At 38.6% G+C, this 25,731-nt stretch overlaps 1 protein-coding gene across 1 annotated transcript in view; it reads right to left on the bottom strand.

Moving 5' to 3' along the window:
- Window positions 1–4,063: 4,063 nt before the first annotated feature.
- Window positions 4,064–25,731, bottom strand: part of ARHGAP15 (Rho GTPase activating protein 15) — a 485,392-nt gene continuing 463,724 nt past the window's right edge. The window contains exon 14 of the mRNA XM_081336568.1: window positions 4,064–4,419. Within this exon, the coding sequence (XP_081192694.1) occupies window positions 4,242–4,419 (178 nt within the window). The 3' untranslated portion in view covers window positions 4,064–4,241. The remainder of the gene's footprint in view (window positions 4,420–25,731) is intronic.

The following is a 25,731-nucleotide window of genomic DNA, read 5'->3' as shown; positions in this document are numbered from 1 at the left end:
CTTGCTTTATAGCACTGATTCGGTTTTTATTTTTGTTAAAAGCAACACCAAGCATTTTGTTAAGGGGTAAGCCTAGAAATGCCTACAATAAAATAAATATTAATATTGAAGATATAGCTGTTATTCAGTAGGGAAAATAATTGTAAATGGATTTTCTACCACTGTGAAAAGGCTGCAAAAAGGATGAGCAAAACGTACAACCCCTCTCTCCTCTCATACAAAATATCCACAGCAAATATGCAAAAATTCCTTCATTCTTGAGGACATATTTTTCTGAGTCTAAAAGGTAATATGCCATTTCCAAGCCAGGTAGTTACATGAAGTCAAATTATCCAATATTATGGCTAGGTTCAAGCCTAGCCCAGAGTGGCTGGCTCACAAATTCTGGGGATTGAAGTCCACTGGCCATAAAATTGCCATGTTACCCACCCCTACCCTAGACTGACCAATGCTATGAGTTGCTTTCAACCCCTGTTAAGCTCTTGCCATACATCCAAGTTTCATCGTGACATCTGAAGGTATAGAACACAGAGACTTATTAAACCAAGAGGGAAAGTAAAGCTCAATGTCTAAAGAAGCCTTCCCCATCCCCCACCCCCCTGAATTTGGGAATAATCTTTGAGGAGAAGCCAGATCATGACTGTTAAGTACAATCAATGTTAGTGATGGAAAGGGACATAGATTACCTCTTTTTAAAAACCTTATCTTTATTCTTTCTAACATCCTCTCTTCCTTACCAACTATATTTTCTTTCCAAGGAAAGATGTTTTCAGGGTAGGAACAAATTAGATATTCTAGAAATCCAAGAAGGGGCTTCTGGAACTTAGGCCAAGGACTGTAGGAAACTTAGCAAAGGACTACGAGGGCTCCCAGACCCCTTGGTTGTTCCGCTTAGATATGCTTTTCAAATCTCCTGACTTCAGGGCAAGTAAGACATGTGTATCAATAAGCACACTGAATGTAGGCAGATCTAACGAAACCATTTTGAACAATGGATTCTTTTTCCTTTGAAGGTCATGTAAAACACACTTGTCTCCTATGCATATTCTACACTGCCAGACATTCTATCTAAAAGGAATATACTTCCAGGACCTGGAGGACTTACAAGCAAAAGAAAATGTTTTCTAAGGAACCTGATTAAACCTTATTGTAGATCATTCTAATTCTGCATTTTCTCCTCTCAACTGAGAATCTGCTTGATCTTCCGAGCACAATCTCATGAGTAATACTGACTGGGATCGCCACCACCAGGTTAGGCCATAATCTTTTAATTTCAGTTTTCAACTGTGATCTTCTTCAGTTCTTTGTCTTCTATTCTCCTGTCTCCTGGTATTGCCACATCAATTATCCCCACTTTCTTCTTTTCAACCACAATTATATCTGGTGTGTTATGAGCCAAGACTTTTATCAGTCTGTATTTAGGACTCGCATTATATTTCAACCTGCTCATTTTCGACATTTTTAACTCAATGCTATCACCAATGTTTTATTATTGGCATATGGTCATTTTTACAGATTTTCATTGAATTATTTTGGCAATTGTGTTATCTTTTTAAAGTCAGTTTATGTGACCTTCTTGCAATCTCTTAGCACTAACTATATAACCTACCATTTGTTCTATTTCTTTCCACAATCTGCCCTTTGAATCATTTGATGATTTTGTTTAATTCTGGCTTTGATTGCATCAAGCCTTGTTCTTCTTCCTTTTAATGTTCCAGTTGTAAGCCATTGCCAGGTTTTATCTTTATCCACTTTTCCCTCAGTCTTTTGTAAAAATTAACCCTGTAATGCTTTTCCTTGCCAGCATTCTGTTTGTGCTTTTACTGTATTATGTTATTTCAATATTCATGTTTTGTTTCCTGTAGATTCCAATAAGTTCCAATTTTAAGTTGCACCAATGCTTGTTCTTGGTTGTGTTTTACACAATCAGCCAATGCATGCTTTTCTTCTTCAACACTTTGACTTACGTTTCTGCCTCCATTACTGCAGGACAGAAAGTATTTATCAATATCACTGCAGGGATGTAATAGTCATCAGTTTTCTTGTTTTTCAGAGTATTATTATTGTTATTGTTGTTGTTGTTATTATTATTAGTAGTAGTAGATTTATATATCTTAACTATGAGTCCTAGGGCTGAAACTTGTTTAATGAATCAGGAGCTTCCTCATCAAACTATGTCCTTGATGATCACTTTACAGAATAACATTAACAGGCTATAAAATGGTCCTCAGTAATGATGCTGTTATTCCTGAATATTAAATATGACACAAGATGTATCTTTCATATGCAGCAAAAGTTGGCATTAATCCTATGTTTGTTTTTTAATTTCTCAAGAAAACTGTTCTAATCCTGCATTTTCACGTGCTATTTTTCATTTTATGAACAAATTGATAAGCAGGCAGAGTCTTTTAGCACACTGGATTAATGTTATTTATTCTCTTTGAACTTGATTAAAAAGCTGTCAAATGGAAGTCTACATTTTGTTGAAGAATACTTTTACAAAATATGGCAGGGGACGTTATAGCTGAAACCATACATTCAGAAATAAAATGATTTATTATCCTATTGTTTATCCATGACAACTAAAACTATCAATGTATAAATTGATTCACATCTAGCCAAATAATCCTAAAGATATTCAAAAAGCTTTTAGAAAAAGTTTTTGTTTGAAAGAACTTAATATAGTTCACTAATAAAACAGCTCTGGGAGCATAATATTAATTGGGGAAAAACCTACACAGCACAACAAACTAAGGAAACCATAACACTTTACAAAAGAGATGGCAACTTAAAATGAGCAGTGTGTTACTTTGGCCATTGGTGCAGAGTTGTACTCAAAGCACTGAAATTCAGCAATTAATTTCAATCTTGATACAGTCTATAGATTGATCCTCCTGATAATCATCTCCCTCCCTAAATGGAGTGGGATACTCAACGAAAGCTACTGGGGCTCAAATCTATACTGATGTGATTATGGTAAAGAAATATTGATACTTCTTACTGCCCTGATGTAAGATAAAATGTTAGCTGTTACCATATTTTGTTAAGTTCACTTTTAGTACTCCATCATTGGTTCTCCTAGCATCTTTTCTCACATTTCCATTTGTGGAACTCCTCAGTAAACCAAGAACTACTCCAGCATCAGTAGATAGGAAAAAAAGGCCAGTTGGGACAACCATGTGTGACATCTAGAGTCCTGACTACCTTTGAATTCCAGAAATGGTTAGCATCACCAGCTAGATTACAGGGAACATACCTGGCTGAACATCCAAACCACCTATCTGAGGTAGGTGATTTTAACTGTTCCTCCAAGCTTGATGGAGTTTGCTTGTGGCATTTGAACATAATCCAGTCCTCAATCAGAAAAGAAGTGATCTGATCACTAGTAAAGAACTAATTGCAATGTCCTCGATTTCCAGATCTTGAAATGACAATTATGATATGAAGCCCAGTTCTAAATAATGACTTTACGAGTCATCATCAAGGCCAGTTCATTCTTGCCATAGAGACAATGAATTCCTGACTCTTCTCAGATCTCCCCAGGGTACTGAGGCTTAAGTCCTCTAGTACTAATAGCCAATATCAACTTATCAAGGAAATCCAAGAGCTCATAAAGGAATTCTCCTAGGCAGATTCCCTAGCTTGACCCTACAGCCCAACCTCAAATATGTAGAGCACATTGTGTAGAGCACAACCCCCAACCACTGCCAACAGTATACTGAAGAATCATTACCATTTTGGTTCCTTTGCCTTGGAGTCAGGGCTACTGACAGATGTGAAATTTGGGAAAGAATACCCAAAGAGGACAGTATTCCCACTCACGCTCAACCTGATAGTACATGCCAGGTCCTCTCACTCATCTACAACCAGTACTTTGTTACAAATGGGTCTGATATTTATCAATGGCCTCTTGAGGTCAAGGCTTTCAACTATCTAACCTGCCAGATCCAGGGGTATAGTCAACCCTTGGCTATAAACAAAGACATTCACAAAAGGCAAAATGTACTGGCAAAGACTGAGTTGTTTAAAGAGTTAATTCAGAGTACATATAAGCAAATGTTGACAATATATTTTTATTTCAATGTTTGGAAATGTAAAGACAAAACCATCAGTAAGTTTTCATCAAATGAGGCATCTGTCACTAGAAAGAAAAAGAAATATTTCAAAAAGATGTTTACAGAAATGTAAAAATATTAGGTATCAAGACAGATGTGAACATATTCAGCAACATTCTCGGTCTGTCAGTCAGAGCTGAAGATCTTGGTGTATTCACTTAGCATCAGCTCAATCAACTGGTTTTGATACAGCATGTGGATCGCCATGGAGCCTGTCTCTTTTTCAGGTCGAAGGAGAGTTGGTCCAAAAACAATTCCTAAACTCTGGGGTGACATAAGATTCGTGTTCTCCTTGGCTGCTATCCTATTGGTAAAAAGGAAGGAAAGAAAAGATAATCAAAACATGGACTATGGCCATACTGCTATTTTTCCATTGATACTTTAATTACACCCTGGCTTTTTGTTTAAATGTTAGAGAGAATTAAATAGAAATGGGAGAGGGATGTTCTTAATATTTTGGATCCAAGATGACAGAATTAAGACAAAAATAATTTCTGCTTAGCAAGGATCAGAACCCTCCCATATAATTCTTTGTTGTTGTATTCCATCTTTATGTGAAGCTGCTTATGGGTTTGCAAAACCAGAATTTTTCATCCCCAAGTTTTCTTTTTCTTTCCTCTTAATACTTTAGGAATTACACACGATGTTAGTGTATGGTGAAATGCTTTGGGGTATTGCAATATGCTTTTTAAAGAACTGAAGTGCATTAATGGGTGCACCAACCAAAGCTGAACAAAGAGCTTCCTAACCATAGTCTTTACGTATTAATGATGTAGAAGCTGTGAATCTAGGACAGGGGTGTCAAACTCGCAATGTCATGTGATGTGTTGTGACATATCACGACTTTTTTGCCATTGCTGGCAATGGGGTGGGCATGGTTTCACCATGACACATCTGGCCCACTGACCGGCAGTTTGACACCCCTGATCTAGGAGAATTCCCAAAGCCATCCAAAGTCCTTCAGAGCCAGTGCAGGAGCAAGGACCAAGTTGATGATTGCGGGGTCAAGAACAAGTCTTGAACCTACAGTAACCTGACAGATGACCTTTCTCAGCAGTTTCATAGACCAGATATTAGACAGCATAGAGTCAAGTTTTGTGGCACTCCATATGTCTATTAGAATAAAATGCAAGACTAAATGCAAAATGTTTCAGTTTCTGCATCCTTTAGGTGCTCTGAAGTAGATGAATAATGAAATGGCAGTTTTAGAATGGAATGGTTTAAATGAAGCCTTTGTGTTTTCAATTGATCATCCTTCACGATGAGGCCATGAAAGGTCAAAAGATGTGTATCCCCAATGTCTTCTCTTACTTGCTGTGTTGTGAGTTCATGGAAGTGCAGCAAGTTTGCTGTGATTTACTGAACTGAGAATCCTTCAGGTGAAAAACTGGATTTTTCTTTGTTTTCCCCAACTACCAATCCCAAGGATCCCTCAACCTTCTGGGAGTGCACAAGAGGGTATAAATTGAGAAGAATTACATTCTGTTAAAGAATATTCTTTCATCACTGATAAATGACAAATGCATACAAATCTAGAATGTACATCTGATATTTTGGGTGTAATCTCTCTTACCCCGTCTCTATTGAAATCAGAATATCTAGACCAGAGGTCTCCAACCTTTTGGACACCAGGGACCGGTTCCATGGAAAAAGATTTTTCTACAGACCAGAGAGTGTGTGGTTTTGTGTTCTGCCTGCATCCCATGATGGGGCTTTGCTTGTTTGTGCAGACCGGTTGCTGGCATGCTGCTGTTCTGAACCAGCCCTCTTCTGGCCTTGAGTAAGGCAACCCCTATTCAGAAAGAAGAGACTGGAGAGCGTCCAAAGCTAAAAGGCATCTGCCAAGATTTAATTACGCAGTTAACAAAAACACTAGAGCTTGTCTTCTCAAGCGGAAAAGTTGCTTTCAGCAACCAGCCCCTCCCCAAACACTCCTTTTATAGAGAGCTCAGGGCGTGGTCTCCCTGTGCCTCCTCCCGAGGAGTCCCACATTCTTTCTTTGTTTGTTCCTGCTCGACTGCCTCCTGCGTCGGGCGTCCTTGAACAGGGCCAGCTGTGGGTCATCATCTTCCTCACTATCGGGCTCATGCAGCTGAGAAGAGGGCCCCGGCTGGGAACTCTGCCAAGCCTCCACGCCATCATCAACCGGTTCGTCTCCCACACGGTCCTCCTCCCCCTCATCTGAGTCATCCGACACATCTGAGCCGGCTGCCGAAACCACAGGCTGGCCCTGAGTCACAACAGCTGCGGCCTGGTACTGGTCCATGGATGGGGAGTTGGGGACCCCTGATCTAGACTATGTTCACTACTGGCAAAATACAGTATATTTGGGTAGAATTAGGCATAAATATTGTTGACATACCTGCCTGTATTAACATCACTACAATATATGCATTGCAAATTAGCAACTGTGGATAATTCTAAGTATGCATTATTTGGTCTTGCTTCAGTTCGGTTTTGAGCCAGTGTACACTATGAAGACAGCACTGATCACAATTGATGCCTTTTGGTAGAACAGGGAAATGGGTGGTGCATCCATTCTTGTGCTCCTTGATCTCTCAGCAGCAAGCCACCCTCATGATGGGCGAATACCTACGTCATGCCATGGCTTCACTTGATTATATTGTTGGGTTTCAGAAAACTGTAAACGCTATAAAGAATTGCCTGTATGTGAATGACCTGTTGACTTCCCTTGAAGATATATACAAATAAGACTACCTTCTCCTCCAAATCTTGAAATACATATTGCAGAACTTTCAGTAAATGGCAGAAGATACAGCATCTGTTTTATATCTTACAGAAAGATCTCTATCGTAGTACTGGGCATAGTAGTCATGCACAGAGCATGATCTTATGATATAAGCTTCTCATATTTCAAGCTTGCCGTATTCTCTAAATTCAAAGTCTTAATTTAGTGTTGTTGTTGGGTGGTTTTTTTAGTTGAATACGAATGGGGAGATTTATTGAAATACATTCTAATGCTTGTATCTTTGGTGTCTGTTACAAAAAAATAAACTCCATATGGCACTAATCAAGGTAATAATTAGTTACTTTAAATATTACTTACTTAAAAAATAGCATCTTTATAATAAACAACATATTCTCCATAGATTATTTTGTGCAGGATAGTAATAATAACATTGATCTACTAATCAGAATAGAGATAGACAATTTACCAGTTTTTTCATTTTTGGTGTATGTGTGCGTTTGTGATGTGTGCATTTTATTCCATTTGCCTTGCATGTTTGCAATATGCAAATTCCAAGGTGCAACTTTCCAGATGTTGCAGACAAAATCCTATCTAAGTGTTCATTTTCATCAGCAAAGGTTTTGGGGGTTGTTTTGGAATTCTATAATTGAACTGGAATTCAATTTAGGAATACATACATTTGTCTTGATCAGTTCCCATTTTGTTGAAAGTACCAAGCATAACTCTAACAGAGAACGCCTGAATAGATTACCATCAATACAATCAATATTTCAAGACACTCCATTGCCAAGTAAGTAGGCTTTCTAATACTAATAATCATCAGTACTCTGAACTGTGTCTGGTAGATCAACAGCAGTTGGTATAAAAAGGCAGTTACATTTTCCAAGCAAACTTACTGTAAACCTTATGAAGAAAAGAAATAATGGATTATGGGGGGGGGGGCACACCTCACAATTTATCCTACCATTTCTAACTCCTCAGCAGAAGTGTATCCCAAATGTAGATGTACTTAAAGCACATCTGTTGAGGTCAATGTGACTTAAAGAATGAATCTAAATACCAGTGATTTCAGTAGGACTGAACTACTTTTAACTTTACCTTGAAACAGTCCCCTAAAAATTGGCAGACCTGTTTTTCAATGTCATTAAAATTTTAGAAAGTGAAGCTTCTTTATTAGACAAATGAATAATCACAGGAAAAAATGTCTCTTGGTCTAACTTCTTTTATGTGACTTTTTAAATAGAAAATTGTCTAGCAGTATCACTGTATTCTCAGCAATCTAAAGTAATTCAGTACAACTTCAATTTTAACTTTGACCTGCTTGCAATATATATATATTTAATTAAAATGTGCAATCCTTTTTTGAGCAACAATTTATCCTTTGACTATTTTTTTTAAAAAGAAAAACTTACTTCAGGCTCAGAAAAAGCTTCTCTGGATTATTTAAAACAGAAAATAATGATTCCTTGAAAATATTTCTGACTCTGTAAACCAAAACTATTGTTTTGAGAATGTCCTCAACAAAGCCCTAATAAGCAGGCATATACATAGAATGAAGGCTACTGCTAAGCTTGTAAGCCGCCCTGAGTCTTCGGAGAAGGGCGGGATATAAATGGAATTAAAATAAAAAAAAAATAAAGAGCCAGTTTGGTATAGTGCAGGAGTGTCAAACAGCCGGCCCACGGGCCAGATGCGTCATGCCAAAACCGCGCCCACCCCAGCTCCGGCAATGGGAAAAAAGTCACGATATGTCGCGACACGTCCTGTGACGTGGCGAGTTTGACACCCCTGGTATAGTGGTTAAGGCAGAGTCCCCCAACCTCTTTGAATTTGCGGACAGACGGGGAGGGGAGGAGGGGATGTTTCCATGTGAGTGGTGGATGTGTGCTCTCTTGTGTGCAGCTCATTTTGAGCAAGCAGCAGGCAATCATGCCCATCGCTCACGCAAATGGAGCACATGCGCATGCACTCGCCCGCTGTTTGCACAAGTGGAGATGCACATGTGCCTACTCGCCCACCAGTTCTGTGGCCTAGTTCCAAAGGGCTCAAGGTCCGGAGGTGAGCCATGGCCTGGTGGTTGGAGATCCCTGGGTTAAGGCACTAGGCTAGAAAACAGGAGGCGGTGAGTTCAATTCTTGCCTTAGCCATGAAAGTCAGCTGGGTAAACTAGGCGAATCGTTCTCTCACAGGGTTGTGTTATGGAGAAAATAGGAGGAGGAAGGTGTATGGCTATGTTCGCAAACCTTGAGTTATTTGTAAAACTAATAAAGGCAGAATACAAATTAAATAAATAAATACATTCAGACATGACATCTTCCAAGCAAAGAACCGCAGTTAGCATTCCTTATTAAAAAAAAACAATGACTTGCACTTTCATATTAGAAAAAATCTTTTATAACAATTCTAATAGAATCACATCTAATACCACATAAAAGTCCTCTGCAGTAGTGAAACAGAATGGAAACAATGTGGTGTGATATGTGATGTCATTTTCCTGCCATATAATTTTCTCCAAATACTCGTTCAGATATAGGCTCACATCTCCTGCACCTTTCCTGTTTGTTCCAGTTATCCTCTACCCTCCCCACCTAACAGTCACAGTATATTAGTCTAGTTAATTTTAATGGTGGCCCTTTATGCCACTCTCTGCAATATTGTGGAGAAGTGATGTGGGAGGAGAATGTAGTAGAGCGTAACAACTGTTGCTGCTGAAGGACAATTGAAGGGAAGGGACAATTGATTGAAGTATACTGGTTATTACCATTATTGCTGGATTAAGAAGGCCTGTGAACTTGCACTGCGCTTGATTACTTTGGGCTGCTTGCATATATTATACTTCCTGAAACTCATTGAATTAATTCTGTTAGAAGTTCCATGAAAGCAAGCTGCAGAAAAACCTATTATTGACTCAAGTGACTTCCTTCCTTCCTTCCTTCCTTCCTTCCTTCCTTCCTTCCTTCCTTCCTTCCTTCCTTCCTTCCTTCCTTCCTTCCTTCCTTCCTCCCTCCCTCCCTCCCTCCCTCCCTCCCTCCCTCCCTCCCTCCACTAGAAAAATTACAGTGTGGATACTCTGAACAGATAGCAATGTGGAAACATGGGAAATAGCATAGCAGGAATGAGAGCACACCACACAGTCTTGCAGTGCTAGTTTTGCCCAGCTTTTCCCAGCTAGTACTGGGGTAGGGTGGTGTATGTAATGATAATTAATTGGTTATTATATTGCACAGGTTAGAATAAATTATTCATGCATCCTAGAATTACAGTGTGTAGTGGAAGTTGTCTCACCTTACAATACTATTGCTATAATTTGACTCAGTTTTAAAATCAGTATTTCTGTTTATGGGAACAAAAATTACTTACAGAAGTCACTCTCATTCCCACGTCATCCAAGCAAGTATAAACAAAACCATGGCTAAGTTTATCTACATGTCAGGTGTACAGGAATCAAATCTTAAAATGATTATGCACCAGAAAATGAATCAACATTTGAAATCATGCCAACCCAATATGATGTAGAAGGAAGAAAATTATGGCCATCAGGCAATCCTAATGAATTGGATCTCCTATCAATTTTAAAGTTACTGTTGATAGTTCAGGCTGCTGGTAGGAGTAAGACTTTGTTTTCTTCATTGGGAATAAACTTGATATTAATACTTTAACCATGCTAAATGTACTGGAAAATAACCTGATAATATTCATGCCTCTACAAAACGATAATATTAAATAAGCAAGTTAATGGAGGCAAAGGCCATTGAAGACCCAAAAAAACTTAATAACAGTCAGGGACATTCAGAACTTACATGAAAAAGAATACACATGTATCTGATGATCAGTCTGGTTAATCATTCTATTATCCACCCCAAGTTTTCTTAGTATAACCAATTTTGCATGTATCAGTGTTTTCAAAATCGTTGTGTTGTTGTTTTTTTGCTAGTAGCCTAAAGGGTAAAATGGATGATAAACCAAAATATTGGGTAATTTTATGCATGGATTCTAAAATCTTGATAGATGTGGTGATCTTATTTATTTGTTAACTTTTTGTGCTACCCATCTCACTCACCAAAGCAACTCTTCTTGTGAAATGGTGGCCTATATGATATACACATTTCGTTGAGTGGAGAGACTTACACATGCCAGCATAGTGAACAGTGAATGCCCTGATTAATGTAGGTGCTGTGTCTCCAATCTCTGCTATACCAAATGTAGTGATAGGACTCTGCCTACTTTGGTCTTGGCATATAGGATGCTGCTTGATGAACAGATCAACGCTGTTAGTCACTGATTAATCTAGGAGAGAGGTAGACTGCTGCCCACTGTCCAACACATATGGAGGCTGAACATACAACTGGATGGCAAGGAGCATTAGTTTTTACATATACATGAATGCACGAGTGAAGTCAATCCAGATCACCTAGATTGCAATATAAAGATTTATCTAGAGATTGATTACTAATGGAGACAAACTTTTGGAATTGTTTATCTTGGATGATAAAGGTGAGGTTAAAATTAGGTAAGATTTTATTTAGTACTCTGACAGTATGCTTCTGTTCAATTAATTAATTGAACTATTAAACAGCTGAAAAAACAGCAGTGTCTATTGACTAAAGAATGTCTCTTCTGGGTCCACTTTTGGCTCTGCAGAAGGAAAAATGGGATCTTTGGGATGAATCCAAGGGTTCAGCAAAAGGGACTGGATTTCAACCAGCTGTGGAACCACCTCATGGCAACATGTATGTATAAGTAGTGAAAACAATATTTTCCCTACTTCCCTTTCCCCTATGATCATCTCCTTTTCATGTAACAAGTCTCATGTTGTTCACCAAGACTCAAGAACTGATTTGAAGGGAGTAAAGTAAAAAGTAAATCAAACGAAGGGTGTTTAAAATCCTTCTTCCTCCCAGTGTGCAAATCTCACCTATTTGTTCCTTACACTGTTTGATTGGTTATTCAGAATGCATAGCTACTTACTATATAGGGAATTAGAGGAGGAACAAGTTAAGGAGTCAATGATAAAATGGTCGAGAAACTTTGGATATACGATTGAATTAGATAGATGGCAGCAATTATGGGAAAGAAACTATAAACTGACAATGGCGATAGGGCAGGGGTAGGCAACCTTGGCTCTTTTATGACTCATGGACTTCAACTCCCAGAATTCCTGAGTCCATGAGTCATAAAAGAGCCGAGGTTGCCTACCCCTGCGATAGGGTATAAAGAAAATACGTACAAGATGTTCTACAGATGGCATATGTCTCCAGAAAGACTAGCTAAAATGTTTAAGGACAGATCTATGAAATGTTGGAAATGCCATCAAATACCAGGCTCTTTCTATCATATGTGGTGGATGTGTGCAGAAGCTAAAACCTGTTGGAATATAATCAGATCATTGATAGAAAAGATGATACAACAATGTATAGAACTAAGACCAGAAATATTCCTGTTGGGTATTTTATCAGAGAAATATAGCAAAGAGAACACAAATTTGATTATTCATATAACCACTGCAGCTAGGATTGTGTTTGCACAAAACTGGAAGGCACTGAAAGCTCCTCCAGAAGAAGAGGTGGTCGGGAAAATAATGGAATGTGCGGAAATGAATAGATTAACAATGATAATTAAAGATAAGACAGAGTCAGAGTATTATGAAATTTGGGGAAAATTTTACGAGTGGGTGAAAAAAGAGAATATGCTTAAAAGACGGCTAAAACTAATTTAGATGGAAGAAAAATGAGGAGATAAGGAGGGAGACCCAGGTGACACAGTATAACTGGAGGTAGTATAAAATTTATAGAAGTATATACCGTGAAGGTCAGATTTATAGAAATATTGATGTAATAGAAAATTAATGTTATAATACCTAATATATGGTAGATATCGAAAATCTAAGGAGAGGAGCTGCTTGGACATTACCCCTGAATTGTATCGGAAGAGGAATGGGAGGGAAGAAAGGAGAGGAGAGAGGGAAGAGAGTAGAGTAGGGGGAAGGAAGTAGGAAGGTTAGAGGAAAAGAGGAGGAGAAGTGGGGAGAAACGGGAGGGGAATGGTGAGCGAAAGAGGAGAGGAGAGGATGAAGAGGGAAGTAGGAAAGAAAGGAGAAAGGGAGAAAGAAGGTAGAGAAGAGAAAAGAGAGAGAAGGAGTGTGGATACAGTGAAAGGGGAAATGGACGAGCAGCACCCAAACTTATGAGTATGTATTTATGTATTGCAGTATATGTGTTGATTTGTTTGTGAAAGAAATGGAAAAATAAATATAAATATAAATTAAAAAACTGCAAAAAGCTAAAAAAAAAAAAAGAATGGTCTCATTTGTCGCCAGGAGCCCAAATCATTAACTGGTTTTACCTCCTTTGACCACAGAGTCATAAAGCTTATTTATTCTTGACTTTTGTCATTTCCAACACAGTAAAAGGCAGAGTTTATGCAGAACTGAAATCCCTGCCTCCCAGGAGGCAACTGATACTTCTCCCTGAATTCAGTCTTAAGTTTTCAAGTTTTCTTTCATTCTTTTAATTCCAGACTGCCTGAAGGCACATTTTCTCACAACGTTAGAAATAAAAAGCACTTAGGTAACAATCTCGCTTTGAATCAAAAATGGCAAACCCAGAAGGCTTTATCATCAGTGCAGCACATCCAAAAATGTCTTTGTAAAAATAAATCAAATTATACGAGTTAATTGATTCCAGGGAACATCAGCAACTGCAGGTGGAAAATGAATAACAGGATGTTTATTAATGAAAAGCTATTAATCAAAATTGACAATACCAATCCTTATTTCTTTAATTTCAATGCTACCTGCAGTGGACATGGAGATATTTGCTTCCTTTTAAACTACTGATTTCTAAGAAAAAGAAATATTCACTCTTGGGGCTTCAGATGAAAACAGAATGCTGTTTATTTAAACACTGAAAGCCTATTCTAAATCCAGTCTGACTGGCTGTAGCAAAGATGGCAGGGGTAATCAATTAACATTTAATTTTAAGCCATGGAACAATAAAAGATGGAACTTGTATTGTTTTCTGTGTCGTTTTCTCCCACACTTCATTTCACGAGGGACAGGTGGATGGTGGTCATATCGAAGTCAGTAAATACCTATTGGGAAAATAGTTTGGGGAAACACACTAAAACTGATGTACACAAAAGGTATTTTTTCTCTTTTTACTGTCTGGTCAGCTGCTGAATAGGAGAGGACTGGGACTGGTGAAGAATGCTATGTGTATACTTTACCTGAGCAAGCTAAACTATCAGTTCATAACTCACATTACTGATGAATATTTGTAGCTCAGGATTGAAATGAAAGGTCCTTGGTGCTCTCTGAGCTTGGTTGTTTTCTTGCAGACATTTCATTACCCTAACTAGGTAATATCATCAGTGCGCTACGGATGTTACCTAGTTTGAGTAATGAAATTTCTGCAAAAATCAACCAAGCTCAGAGAGCATGAAGGACCACTCATGTCTCACATTGTCTGTTTATTCCTTATTATGTCTATGGCCAGTCAATGCAGAACAAAAACACAAAGACATGAGACAAACGATACAATAAATAAAATATATAAGACCATTATGTTGGTCTCATAAAATTTCAGGGTGACTGAAGTATGCTGCCTTCCCCAGTACTGAAAATTGCTTCTCTGAGCCATTTGGAATAGGCAGTCTAGATGGGCATCTTGTCTTCCAGGTTCATGAAAGATTATACCCAGATTTAAAAAAAAACTTTACTTGATCAATGTTGTTACACTGATAGTCTGATTGTACTCTTTTCCTTTCATGACATGTCAAATATTTTGTTTTCTCGTAGTTAATTATCAATATGGTATTCACATTAGTATGAAAGTGTTTTGAAAGCTCTCCTCAACCCTATGACCAAGTATGAGAGGATAGCCACATCCTCAGGATAAAAGAGGCTATGCCTCTAGGCCAGTTTAGAGTAATGAAAATCTAGCTTATTATGGTATGGAACTATTGAAGTTACGTCAAAATTAAAAAAGTGATGGGGTAGGACACTTTCTTGTTTAACAGCCTGGATTAAGGGGAGTGAATTAGTTAGTTGATCTTGAGCATTGTTTCCAACCTTTAGACATGTATTATTTCAAAGACTAATAACTACTAGCAAAAGGAGTCTTCCATCTGTAGGAGGTGGGAAGAGAGTCAATTCTTCCAGAGATTTTTATTTTTTTTTGAAATAGAATCAAAGAGTGATTTTAAGTATGGAAAGGCAACATGCAATGGGATTTTTAGATCAAGGGTATATTTCTCTGTCTGATGGTATAAGACCATAAATGATCAGTTGTAAATCTACCCTGTCTAAACCTTGCTTGCTCTTATGCTTAAGATGCTGTTCTCCTCTATGCAATTATAAAGATTTTCATATACCGGTAGATGTTTGGCAAATATGGATGGTGATTGATAGAGTCTTCTTTTTGCCTTTTCTTATAAAGTAGGACATGAATAGGGTTACCTATAAATGTAAAGAGGACAGACAGTAAGAACAGTATAAGAACCCTAACCCTTGGAGGTTCAACCCCCTGTCCATGCAGGAGACCCTATAGCATTCCAGACAAATGGCTCTCCAATTTCTTCTGAAATAGCTCCAGTGTTGGAGAATCCACAGCTTCTGAAGGATAGGTTGATTTCAAGGAACCAACCAATCCCTGTAAAGACCTTGGCTGGGATACAATCACTTTTAGGGGGTTTGTTTTCAATACATTGATTAATTGTCTCAACTGGATTCTGTTGGCCACCTTGGTAGCAGGTCTGGCTTGTGGATTCCTGGTGTAAAGCAGTTCCCTGCATCTGTTGTGATCTAAAGTAAGTTGTAAAATAAGCAACTGTAGAAATATGACAATTCATCTTTGTAAATTATATTTTAAGTCATCATATACCAAAATGTTTGGGAATCATTCGGTTTTTATTGTTGTAATCAACTGATGTCAATTTTCTTCTGATTTTTTCTCATAAATTAATTTGTATAATTGTCTTTTTGTAATAGATTTTGAGAGGCAGGTTCTTCTAACACAGGGCACAAAAAGCTAAAAAGGTTATATCATAGCCTGGACCATTCTAGATTGAACCAAGATCTGGATATGGTCTCCTTGGATGTTTATCCCCCTAGTGGATGGGGGTGGCTGTTAAATTCTACTAACTCATTTGTTCCCTTTACCTAGTGGGTTAAGGTAGGTTTGTTGTACTGAGTGAGTGGAGTTAACAGGGAAATAGCATTATTCAACCAGTTTAGATACTTGGCCCTCCAGTAGAATGTATATCTTCTGGATCAATGTGCATGCAGATTTGAGGAAGTTCTAGATTTAAGGTCAGTGGCAGGTGGTTAGTTATCTGTCCTATTCATTATCATCTGGAATGAATCTAGTAAGTTAAGCATATTATTGGAGACAATGAAATAATATTGTACTTGCACCCAGATTCCAATAGATGTATTTTGCAAGGAAATTTCTCTCCATCAGGCCATTTCAGAAGTTCAGGTTCAGATGGTAGGTCATTTAAAATAAACAGACAATAATCAGATCTTTTTCCCCCCTCTTTAATTTCACAATTCATTAAAGGGTTCTCCCCTGGACTGGGTGCAGAGATATATTACATTGTGAATTATACTACCCCTGCCCACTGAAAGAGTGATTCCAGATTTTTTTTTAAAAAAAACCCTCTGAGAAACCTCTAGAAAACTGACAGAAGAACGAATGTTGCTTTTTAGGAACACTGTAAAAGTGTCAGACTAAAGGGGGAGTGTAATTAATAGTGAACAGATAACACATACTTAAGAACTTCTCAATGCTGCTTGAGCTAATAAAAACATCATATCCAATATACGGCATCTTCACCTCCTTTTGACATTAGTGGGTGCTCTTCATATTGTTCTTTGAAGATACAACGTAAGATGTGTGAGTCACTGTTCTGCTTTTTACACGCCTGAACAGTAAACATGTAAAACAGTTTTTGAACTGTTTAATCTCAGGCATTCCTATTCTGATTTGCCAATTGCTCTTATCTGGGGAAAAGGCCCATAGAATTTCATGGACTGTCTTAGAGGTACTGTTAGGGGCTGAGTGATTTTTGTAAAAATGCCACAAATTCAGTGTTATGCTGTCTTATCCCATCCCTCTTTGATTTTCCTTCTCACTTCATGAATATCTGACTGCATCTGGAATGGAGGAAGAATTTAATCTGTGTGAATTTCTATAAAAAATAAGTTAATCCATTTTCCCTAGACAAAAGTGTGAATTGGATCAGTTATCCATCAAATTTTGCACTTTGCCCAAATGTCGTGTTCTGGGCTTAATCATGCATTTGAAAATGCATAATTGAAGATAGAATATGTTTAGGAAAGAGAAAGAGAAAATATGTTCTGAATTTTGCATTGCATGTCAACCCTATGTTGAAAAATGTGTGCCTAAATTTACATAGAATCAAACATATATGCAAATTAATATGGAAACTAGACAAAGTGGATTCATGGAATTAGGAATGAACACATGTAAAAATAATGCAATTTACTGATTGATATCTATATTTGTGTATGTGTGTCTCTGCATAGATAGATAGATGATAGATATAGGTAGGGATAGATAGATAGATAGATAGATAGATAGATAGATAGATAGATAGATAGATAGATAGATAGATAGACAGACAGACAGACAGACAGACAGACAGACAGACAGACAGACAGACAGACAGACAGACAGACAGACAGACAGACAGACAGACTGGGGCTACCACAAAGAAGAGGTAGTCAAGCTATTCTCCAAAGCACCTGAAAGCAGGACAAGAAGCAACGGATGGAAACTAGTCAAGGAGAGAAGCAACCTAGAACTAAGGAGAAACTTCCTGACAGTTAGAACAATTAACCAGTGGAACAACCTGCCTCCAGAGGTGGTGAATGCTCCAACACTGGAGGTTTTTAAGAAGAGACTGGACAGCCATTTGCCTGAAATGGTATAAGGTTTCCTGCCTGAGCAGGGGGTTGGACTAGATGACCTCCAAGGTCCCTTCCAACATTATTATTATTATTATTATTATTATTATTATTATTATTATTATTATTATTATTATTATTATTATTATTATTATTATTACTTCATCCTTGCACAGTGGTTTGCTCTCTCCTTCCTTGATCTATTTATCCCTGCCAATATTACCCCATCCTTTTTTTCAGTTTTTCTGTTCCTCAAGGTTTTAACTCTCTCATCTCCCCTTGCCATTTTCCTTCTCTGTATACTCAGGTTCCCCTTCAATTTATTTGGCCTGTTTATGCATTTCGCCCTAGTTTGTCATGGCTTTATTTCAATAGGTCATTGACTGATTTTTGTTGGCTTACTCCTTTTATTATAATTCTTGGGTTGCCATTTTTTTTAAAAAAAAATCTGCCATCTGTTTCCTTTTTTTGGTGGGGAGAAGATAACTTTGCTGTAGTATTATTATTTTTTTCTAAGTTTTTGTTTTGAAATGTTAGCTGCATGGACTGGATAATGTTTGCAGACAGAAAGGATGGATAGATGGATGCTGAATAATTAAAGTTTTAAAGGATCCTTTTCTTTTTTCTAGGGGTAGAGTGAGGGGGAAAAAACCTACATTAGAACTGAGATAACTCTAAACAAAAACTTCAGAGTCTTTGCTCTTTTCCCAAATAGGTAAAGTGCATGTATAAATCAAAATATGTACTGGAAAGAAGAAATATTTTATAGAATTACAGAATAGAGAAAGCAGATATATGCACTTAATTTCAGTGCAAATAGGGTAACAGTCACTTGAAATAGAGAAAGGATAGGTTTTAATTAGCCTAGGTGGTCTGGATATAACATAGAGTCTGTCCCCTTATTGTGTAAATGGTGCTTTTTTATGATTTCCACATGCTATTTTCATTTTCATTTGTTTGTATTATACGTTTTTATCTATTTTATTGTAAGACACCCAAAGACACTTAAGTGAGATGGATGACCATGTAAATCAAATTAATTAATTAAAAAAAGAAAGAAAAATGAGCACTGGTCATCTTTTAGTGCAAAGGTGCATATTAAAAAAGGGAAAACAAACAGCCAAACAAGCCTAGGCATCAATACATTAATTCTATATTCACAACGTAAAGCTAGAAAATATTACAGAGGGAAAATCACTTTTGCTAAAAAAAAAATGATTAAAGAATGATATGTGGGAAAAAGAAGGTTATGGCATGTAGAAGGTTAAAAAGGGTAAAGAAAAAAAAATACATTCAGATGCAGTACTTGTATCTGCCATATTCTCAGCCCAACCTACTCCACAGGGTTGTTGTTGTGGGGAAAACAGGAGAAGGAAGGGGTATTGATGGTGTGTTCACAACCTTGAGTTACCTATAAGTCAAAAAGGCAGGATAATAATTTAATAATAAATAAATAAATTCCAAAAAAACAAACAAAGCCACCATTAGTTCCTAGTTGATCCTAGATACCTAGGAATACTATGGTAGGCAAAAGCATCTTTCAGGTTTTTCAGCTGCTTGTCTCCTTTCAATAATCTACTGAAAATCTACTGTTTAGATCAGGACTCCCCAAGCCCTGGTCCGTGGACCAGTATCGGGCCGCGACATGCCAGCAACCGGTCCGCACAAACATGCCAAGCCCCATCCGCGAGATGCAGGTAGCATACAAAACCATGCCCCTTCTGGTCCGCAGAAAAACCTCTCTACGCGGAACCGGTCCCTGGTGCCCAAAAGGTTGGGAACCTCTGGTTTAGATTGCACTAAGTTGCTACATGTGGAGCTGCCCTTGAAGGTAGCATGAAAACTGTGTTTAGTATAAATTACGGCACGTTGAAACAATGTGCCATAATCACATTGAGTTACACAAGCATACGTAGTGGTTCCAGGTATGCTTTCAGGACCATTTCAGTAAAGGAAATTGGGGTGTTATCTGAGAAATCCTATTGTTCGTGATCCTCCTGTACAGAACAGCTCAGGATTTTTTTAGCAATGGACTCTCAGTTGCAGAGTTATCTTCCATAATGCTGGCTCCATTGTCTTTTCAGTACTTGGAAAAGGGATTTTTCTGTGCCTTTTAACTTCCACTTTAATTTAATTGTTTTTGTAATTGGTGAGGCTTTGTGTGTGTGAGTGTGCATGTGTGTGTTTTAAAAGTTAATCTTATTACTACTATTTAACTCCTGCTGTTTCCAGATTTTAATTGATTTTTTTTCCAGCTATCGTTTATTACTCCTGCCTTCATTTTTTAACAGTTTTATTAGGCTGTATTAGAGTTTATTCTAGTCTGCTCTTTTAGCATCAACCTAGATTTAAATTTTTATGTAAGCCACCTTGGGAAAACATCTGTTTTGAAAGGTGGCGTGTGCACGCGCGTGCACGCACACATACATACAATTTTATAACAAATGTGAAGGTGAATTACAGTTTCACAACTCTCCAAGCCATTCCAGTTGTGTAGAACTGAATGAGTTTGCTTTGTGAACCCTTCCGATGTCTCCCTATCCCGAGAATCTGGAGAAAGAAACAAAAGAAAACATTTACATTCCCTCATTTCCTTTTCTTCATTGGGAGGAAAAGTGAAGTACCCCTGCTTCTCCTCTGCATGCCCAGATAGAGGAAGACAAAGCCTTGTCTACATGGCTTCTCTTTCCTGAAGGCAGCCTCTTCAAAGTTTAGGGGGGGGTGGCATTTTCCCCACATGGGGAACCTTTGTTGCCGTAAAAAGAGGTGGATGAGATCTCTTCTGTCTGTTTCTTCAAAGTGTCCTAGCACTGTGACTTAGGAAAGGGACGGTGTACAGGTAGTCCTTGACGTACAACCGTTGGTTTAGTAACCATTCAAAGTTACAGCAGCACTGAAGAAAGTGGCACGAACATTTTTATGACTGTTGCAGCACCCCCGTGGTCACAAGGTTAAAATTTGGATGCTTGGCAACTGGCGTGTATTTATGACGGTTGCGGTCTCATGTGATTCCCCCCTTTGCAACCTTCTGGCAGGCGAAGTCAACGGGGAAGCCAGATTCAATTAACAACTGTGTTACTAACTTAACAACTGTGGTGATTCACTTCACAACTGTGGCAAGAAAGGTTGTAAAATGGAACAAAACTCACTTAACAATGATCTTGCTTAGCAAAGGAAATGTTGGGCTCAATAGTGGCTGTAAGTCTAGGACAGGGGTAGGCAACCTCGGCTCTTTTATGACTGGTGGACTTCAACTCCCAGAATTCCTGAGACAGCTATGCTATGCTATGCTGACTCAGGAATTCTGGGAGTTGAAGTTCACGAGTCATAAAAGAGCCGAGGTACTACCTGTAGTACCATAGCCATACTGAATATGACACCAAGGAAAAGTTGCAAGGAGGCACCTCCATCCTATCTCATTGTTAAATGCTTTGAAAGCAGCCCATGAGACATCCTTTTAGTCCTTGGAGAAACACGATATCAGAAAGGGGACAGGGAGCGATAAGGGAAAATTAAATCTGCAATACAATAACACAATAGATGTCGCTGGCAAAGTCTGTTTCCTATTTTTGCATGGAGTAGTGTTGTAGATTCTTGTCTGTTTGCCTTTCCCAACTATGCCAGAGAGGTAGATTCTGAGAAGACTCTGGGAGCAAAATGAGATATGTGACACAGAACACAGAAAATGTGAAAGCAGTCAGGGGCACGTGGTCCTGATGGGTGAGATGACAGAACAGAATGATCCAAAATGCATCTGGGACACATATAACTTTTAAGGGTGGGTGGATAAAGAGTTGGATGGATTTTCACTCTAGGGAGGGAATCAGAAATGATCTAACTGACAACCAAGCATGGGTTAGTGATTATTCGTCAGATTTACGGTTTTATACATTAGAGTGCCGTAATGACTCTTGTATGAAGGCAGAAATATTTTCCATTCAAATAACATTTTGTGGGTTTTTCATCTAACACTCTAACTTTAATTATATGAAGAACATAACCTGTATCAAATTATGAATATGTTAACATATTGAATGAGTATACGAAAAATAAGCACCAGATTTTTTTTGTTATGCTATACAGGCACACAAAGGTATAGCAAAAAAAAAAGAGGTTGGTTTACTTGACCACATTGTCATAATATACATATAGAACTGCTTATTGAATCCAGGCTGTGTAGGCAACAGCAAGAACCTTGGCTCCACACCACCACAATGTAAGGCCACAACAAAGGCAGGAAAAGAGCAGACTCTTTCATTCCATGTCTCCAAATATTACCAACACAAGGGCTAAAACATTACCTCTGTCTGAAGTATATCTATGTATTCATGCATAAGGTATTAACTAAGATCTCTCAGCACCATTGCTGAAAGCATTAATATATTCAAATGATATTCCAGCTACTGCAAAAAAATTTTTTAAAAAAACCCCACACTAGATCAAACATATTAAGGTATCTTCATACAAAAGGGCTCAGCATCCACACAAAAGAAACATCCACACCTTTTTCAATAAACTCATGAATCACATGTTAATATGGAAGATGAAAAAGAGGCGTCAGTCCCAGCTTGCATTACAGAAGGGAAAGGAAAGACAGTTGTACTTGGAAATATGGTGGTACAAAAGTTATGCAATTCAAACTCTTTAGACAGAGAAAGGAAGGAGAGCAAAATATGACACTTGCTAAGTTGATGTCTGCTATCTTTGAATTTTGTCCCAATACAGAAGGCACTGGGACAAATCCAAGGGTCTTAAAATGTCAAAATGGCTCAGATATTGGATTTTGCCAATAGAAGTTGATCTTATCAATGGAAAAAATCAAAAAGGATTAGAAAGTGACCTAACATTATACTGGCATTCTTTCCCGTTAGGGAAATCTGTTGCCTTCATGAGGAGAAAAAAACAACACAAACTACTTTCTTTAATGAAGGGGAAAGTCCCTTTTCATAATGTCTATGTTTATCCCCAGATTGAGATTGCTTTAGAACACATAGTCTGGAAATACTAATCAGCAAAACTGTGGTCCATATCTAAAGTTTCTATAGTGCAAACAGGAAGGATTGTCTCTTTAGCAGCACTAAATTAAACCTCTTTTTTCTATTTACCAGAGGTCTACATATCATGATGTTGTTGTTAGTTGTGAAGTCGTGTCCGACCCATCGCGACCCCATGGACAATGTTCCTCTAGGCCTTCCTGTCCTCTACCATCTTCTGGAGTCCATTTAAGCTCACGCCTACTGCTTCAGTGACTCCATCCAGCCACCTCATTCTCTGTCGTCCCCTTCTTCTATTGCCCTCAATCTTTCCCAGCATTAGGCTCTTCTCCAGTGAGTCCTTCCTTCTCATTAGGTGGCCAAAGTATTTGAGTTTTAGCTTCAGGATCTGGCCTTCTAAAGAGCAGTCAGGGTTGATCTCCTCTAGGACTGACCGGTTTGATTGCCTTGCAGTCCAAGGGACTCGCAGGAGTCTTCTCTAGCACCATAGTTCAAAGGCTTCAATTCTTTGGCGCTCAGCCTTTTTTATGGTCCAGCTTTCACTGCCATACATTGCAACTGGGAAGACCATAGCCTTGACTATACGCACTTTTGTTCACAGGGTGATGTCTCTGCTTTTTAGTGTGCTGTCTAGATTTGCCATGGCTTTCCTCCCAAGGAGCAAGCGTCTTTTAATTTCTTGGCTACAGTCCCCATCTGCAGTGATCTTGGAGCCCAGGAAAATAAAATCTGTCACTACCTCCATTTCTTCCCCATCTATTTGCCAGGAATTGAGAGGGCCGGATGCCATGATCTTGGTTTTCTTAATGTTTAGTTTCAACCCAAGTTTTGCACTCTCCTTCTTCACTCGCAACAAGAGGCTCTTTAGTTCCTCTTCACTTTCTGCCATTAGAGTGGTATCATAGAAGTGTGGAATTGGGACCACGAATATCATCTTAGACTATCTTTGAGATAATTTTCCATTATCTCCAAAAACCTCTGGAGATGAAGGAATCATAACCACCATTGTAGATTGTACATTGTTCCACTCTTATACAAATCTTACAACCCATATTTTTCCTTGTAAACAAGTTTTAACAAGAACCCTCGATTCCTGTAAATGTTTCTAATCCTGTTTCTGTGGTAATGTAAAATAGTTCCTGACTATTAATCTGCACATTCTTTAATAGAATGTAAATGTTTTACAAATCTATATTTATAAATGTAGTTTGTATCCAAACTACTGCATCCAGTTTTGGTCACCACAATATAAATAAAAAAAGATGTTGAGACTCCAGAAGGACTGCAGAGAAGAGCAACAAAGATGATTAGGGGGACTGGAAGCTAAAACATATGAAGAACAGTTGCAGGAATTGTTGTTGTTGTTGTTGTTGTTAGTTGCGAAGTCGTGTCCGACCCATCGCGACCCTATGGACAATGTTCCTCCAGGCCTTCCTGTCCTCTACCATCTTCTGGAGTCCATCTAGGCTCACACCTACTGCTTCAGTGACTCCATCCAGCCACCTCATTCTCTGTCGTCCCCTTCTTCTATTGCCCTCAATCTTTCCCAGCATTAGGCTCTTCTCCAGTGAGTCCTTCCTTCTCATTAGGTGGCCAAAGTATTTGAGTTTTAGCTTCAGGATCTGGCCTTCTAAAGAGCAGTCAGGGTTGATCTCCTCTAGGACTGACCGGTTTGATCGCCTTGCAGTCCAAGGGACTCGCAGGAGTCTTCTCCAGCACCATAGTTCAAAGGCCTCAATTCTTTGGCACTCAGCCTTTCTGATGGTCCAACTTTCACTGCCATACATTGCAACTGGGAAGACCATAGCCTTGACTATACGCACTTTTGTTGGCAGGGTGATGTCTCTGCTTTTTAGTGTGCTGTCTAGATTTGCCATGGCTTTCCTCCCGAGGAGCAAGCGTCTTTTAATTTCTTGGCTACAGTCCCCATCTGCAGTGATCTTGGAGCCCAGGAAAATAAAATCTGTCACTACCTCCATTTCTTCCCCATCTATTTGCCAGGAGTTGAGAGGGCCGGATGCCATGATCTTGGTTTTCTTAATGTTTAGTTTCAACCCAAGTTTTGCACTCTCCTTCTTCACCTGCAACAAGAGGCTCTTTAGTTCTTCTTCACTTTCTGCCATTAGAGTGGTATCATCTGCATATCTTAGGTTGTTGATGTTTCTTCCGGCAATCTTAATTCCAACTTTTGATTCATCTAGCCCTGCCTTTCTCATGATGTGCTCTGCATATAAGTTAAATAGGCAAGGCGACAGTATACAGCCTTGCCGGACTCCTTTCCCAATTTTGAACCAATCAGTGGTTCCGTGTCCAGTTCTCACTGTTGCTTCTTGGCCCGCATATAGATTTCTCAAGAGACAAATAAGATGGTCTGGTATGCCCATCTCTTTAAGGACTTGCCAGAGTTTGTTATGATCCACACAATCAAAGGCTTTAGCATAGTCAATGAAGCAGAAGTAGATGTTTTTCTGGAACTCTCTAGCTTTCTCCATGATCCAGCGTATGTTAGCAATTTGATCTCTAGTTCCTCTGCCTCTTCGAAATCCTGCCTGTACTTCTGGTAGTTCTCGATCCACATACTGCTGGAGTCTAGCTTGTAGAATTTTAAGCATAACTTTACTAGCATGAGAAATGAGTGCAATGGTGCGATAGTTTGAACATTCTTTGGCACTGCCTTTCTTTGGAATTGGAATGTAAACTGATCTTTTCCAATCCTGTGGCCACTGTTGAGTTTTCCAAATTTGCTGGCAAATTGAGTGTAGCACTTTTACTGCATCGTCTTTTAAGATTTTGAATAGCTCAGCTGGAATACTGTCACCTCCACTAGCTTTGTTGTTGCTCAGCTTTTCTAAGGCCCACTTCACTTCACATTCTAGGATGTCTGGCTCGAGGTCAGTGACCACCTCATTGTGATTATCAGGGACGTTAAGCTCATTCTTGTATAGTTCTTCTGTGTAATTTTGCCACCTCTTCTTAATCTCTTCT

This window comes from Vipera berus, assembly GCF_964194415.1.
Source record: "Vipera berus genome assembly, chromosome: 1".
In the NCBI taxonomy this organism is placed as follows: Eukaryota; Metazoa; Chordata; class Lepidosauria; order Squamata; family Viperidae; genus Vipera; species Vipera berus.
This window is presented reverse-complemented; position numbering and strand designations above follow the sequence as displayed.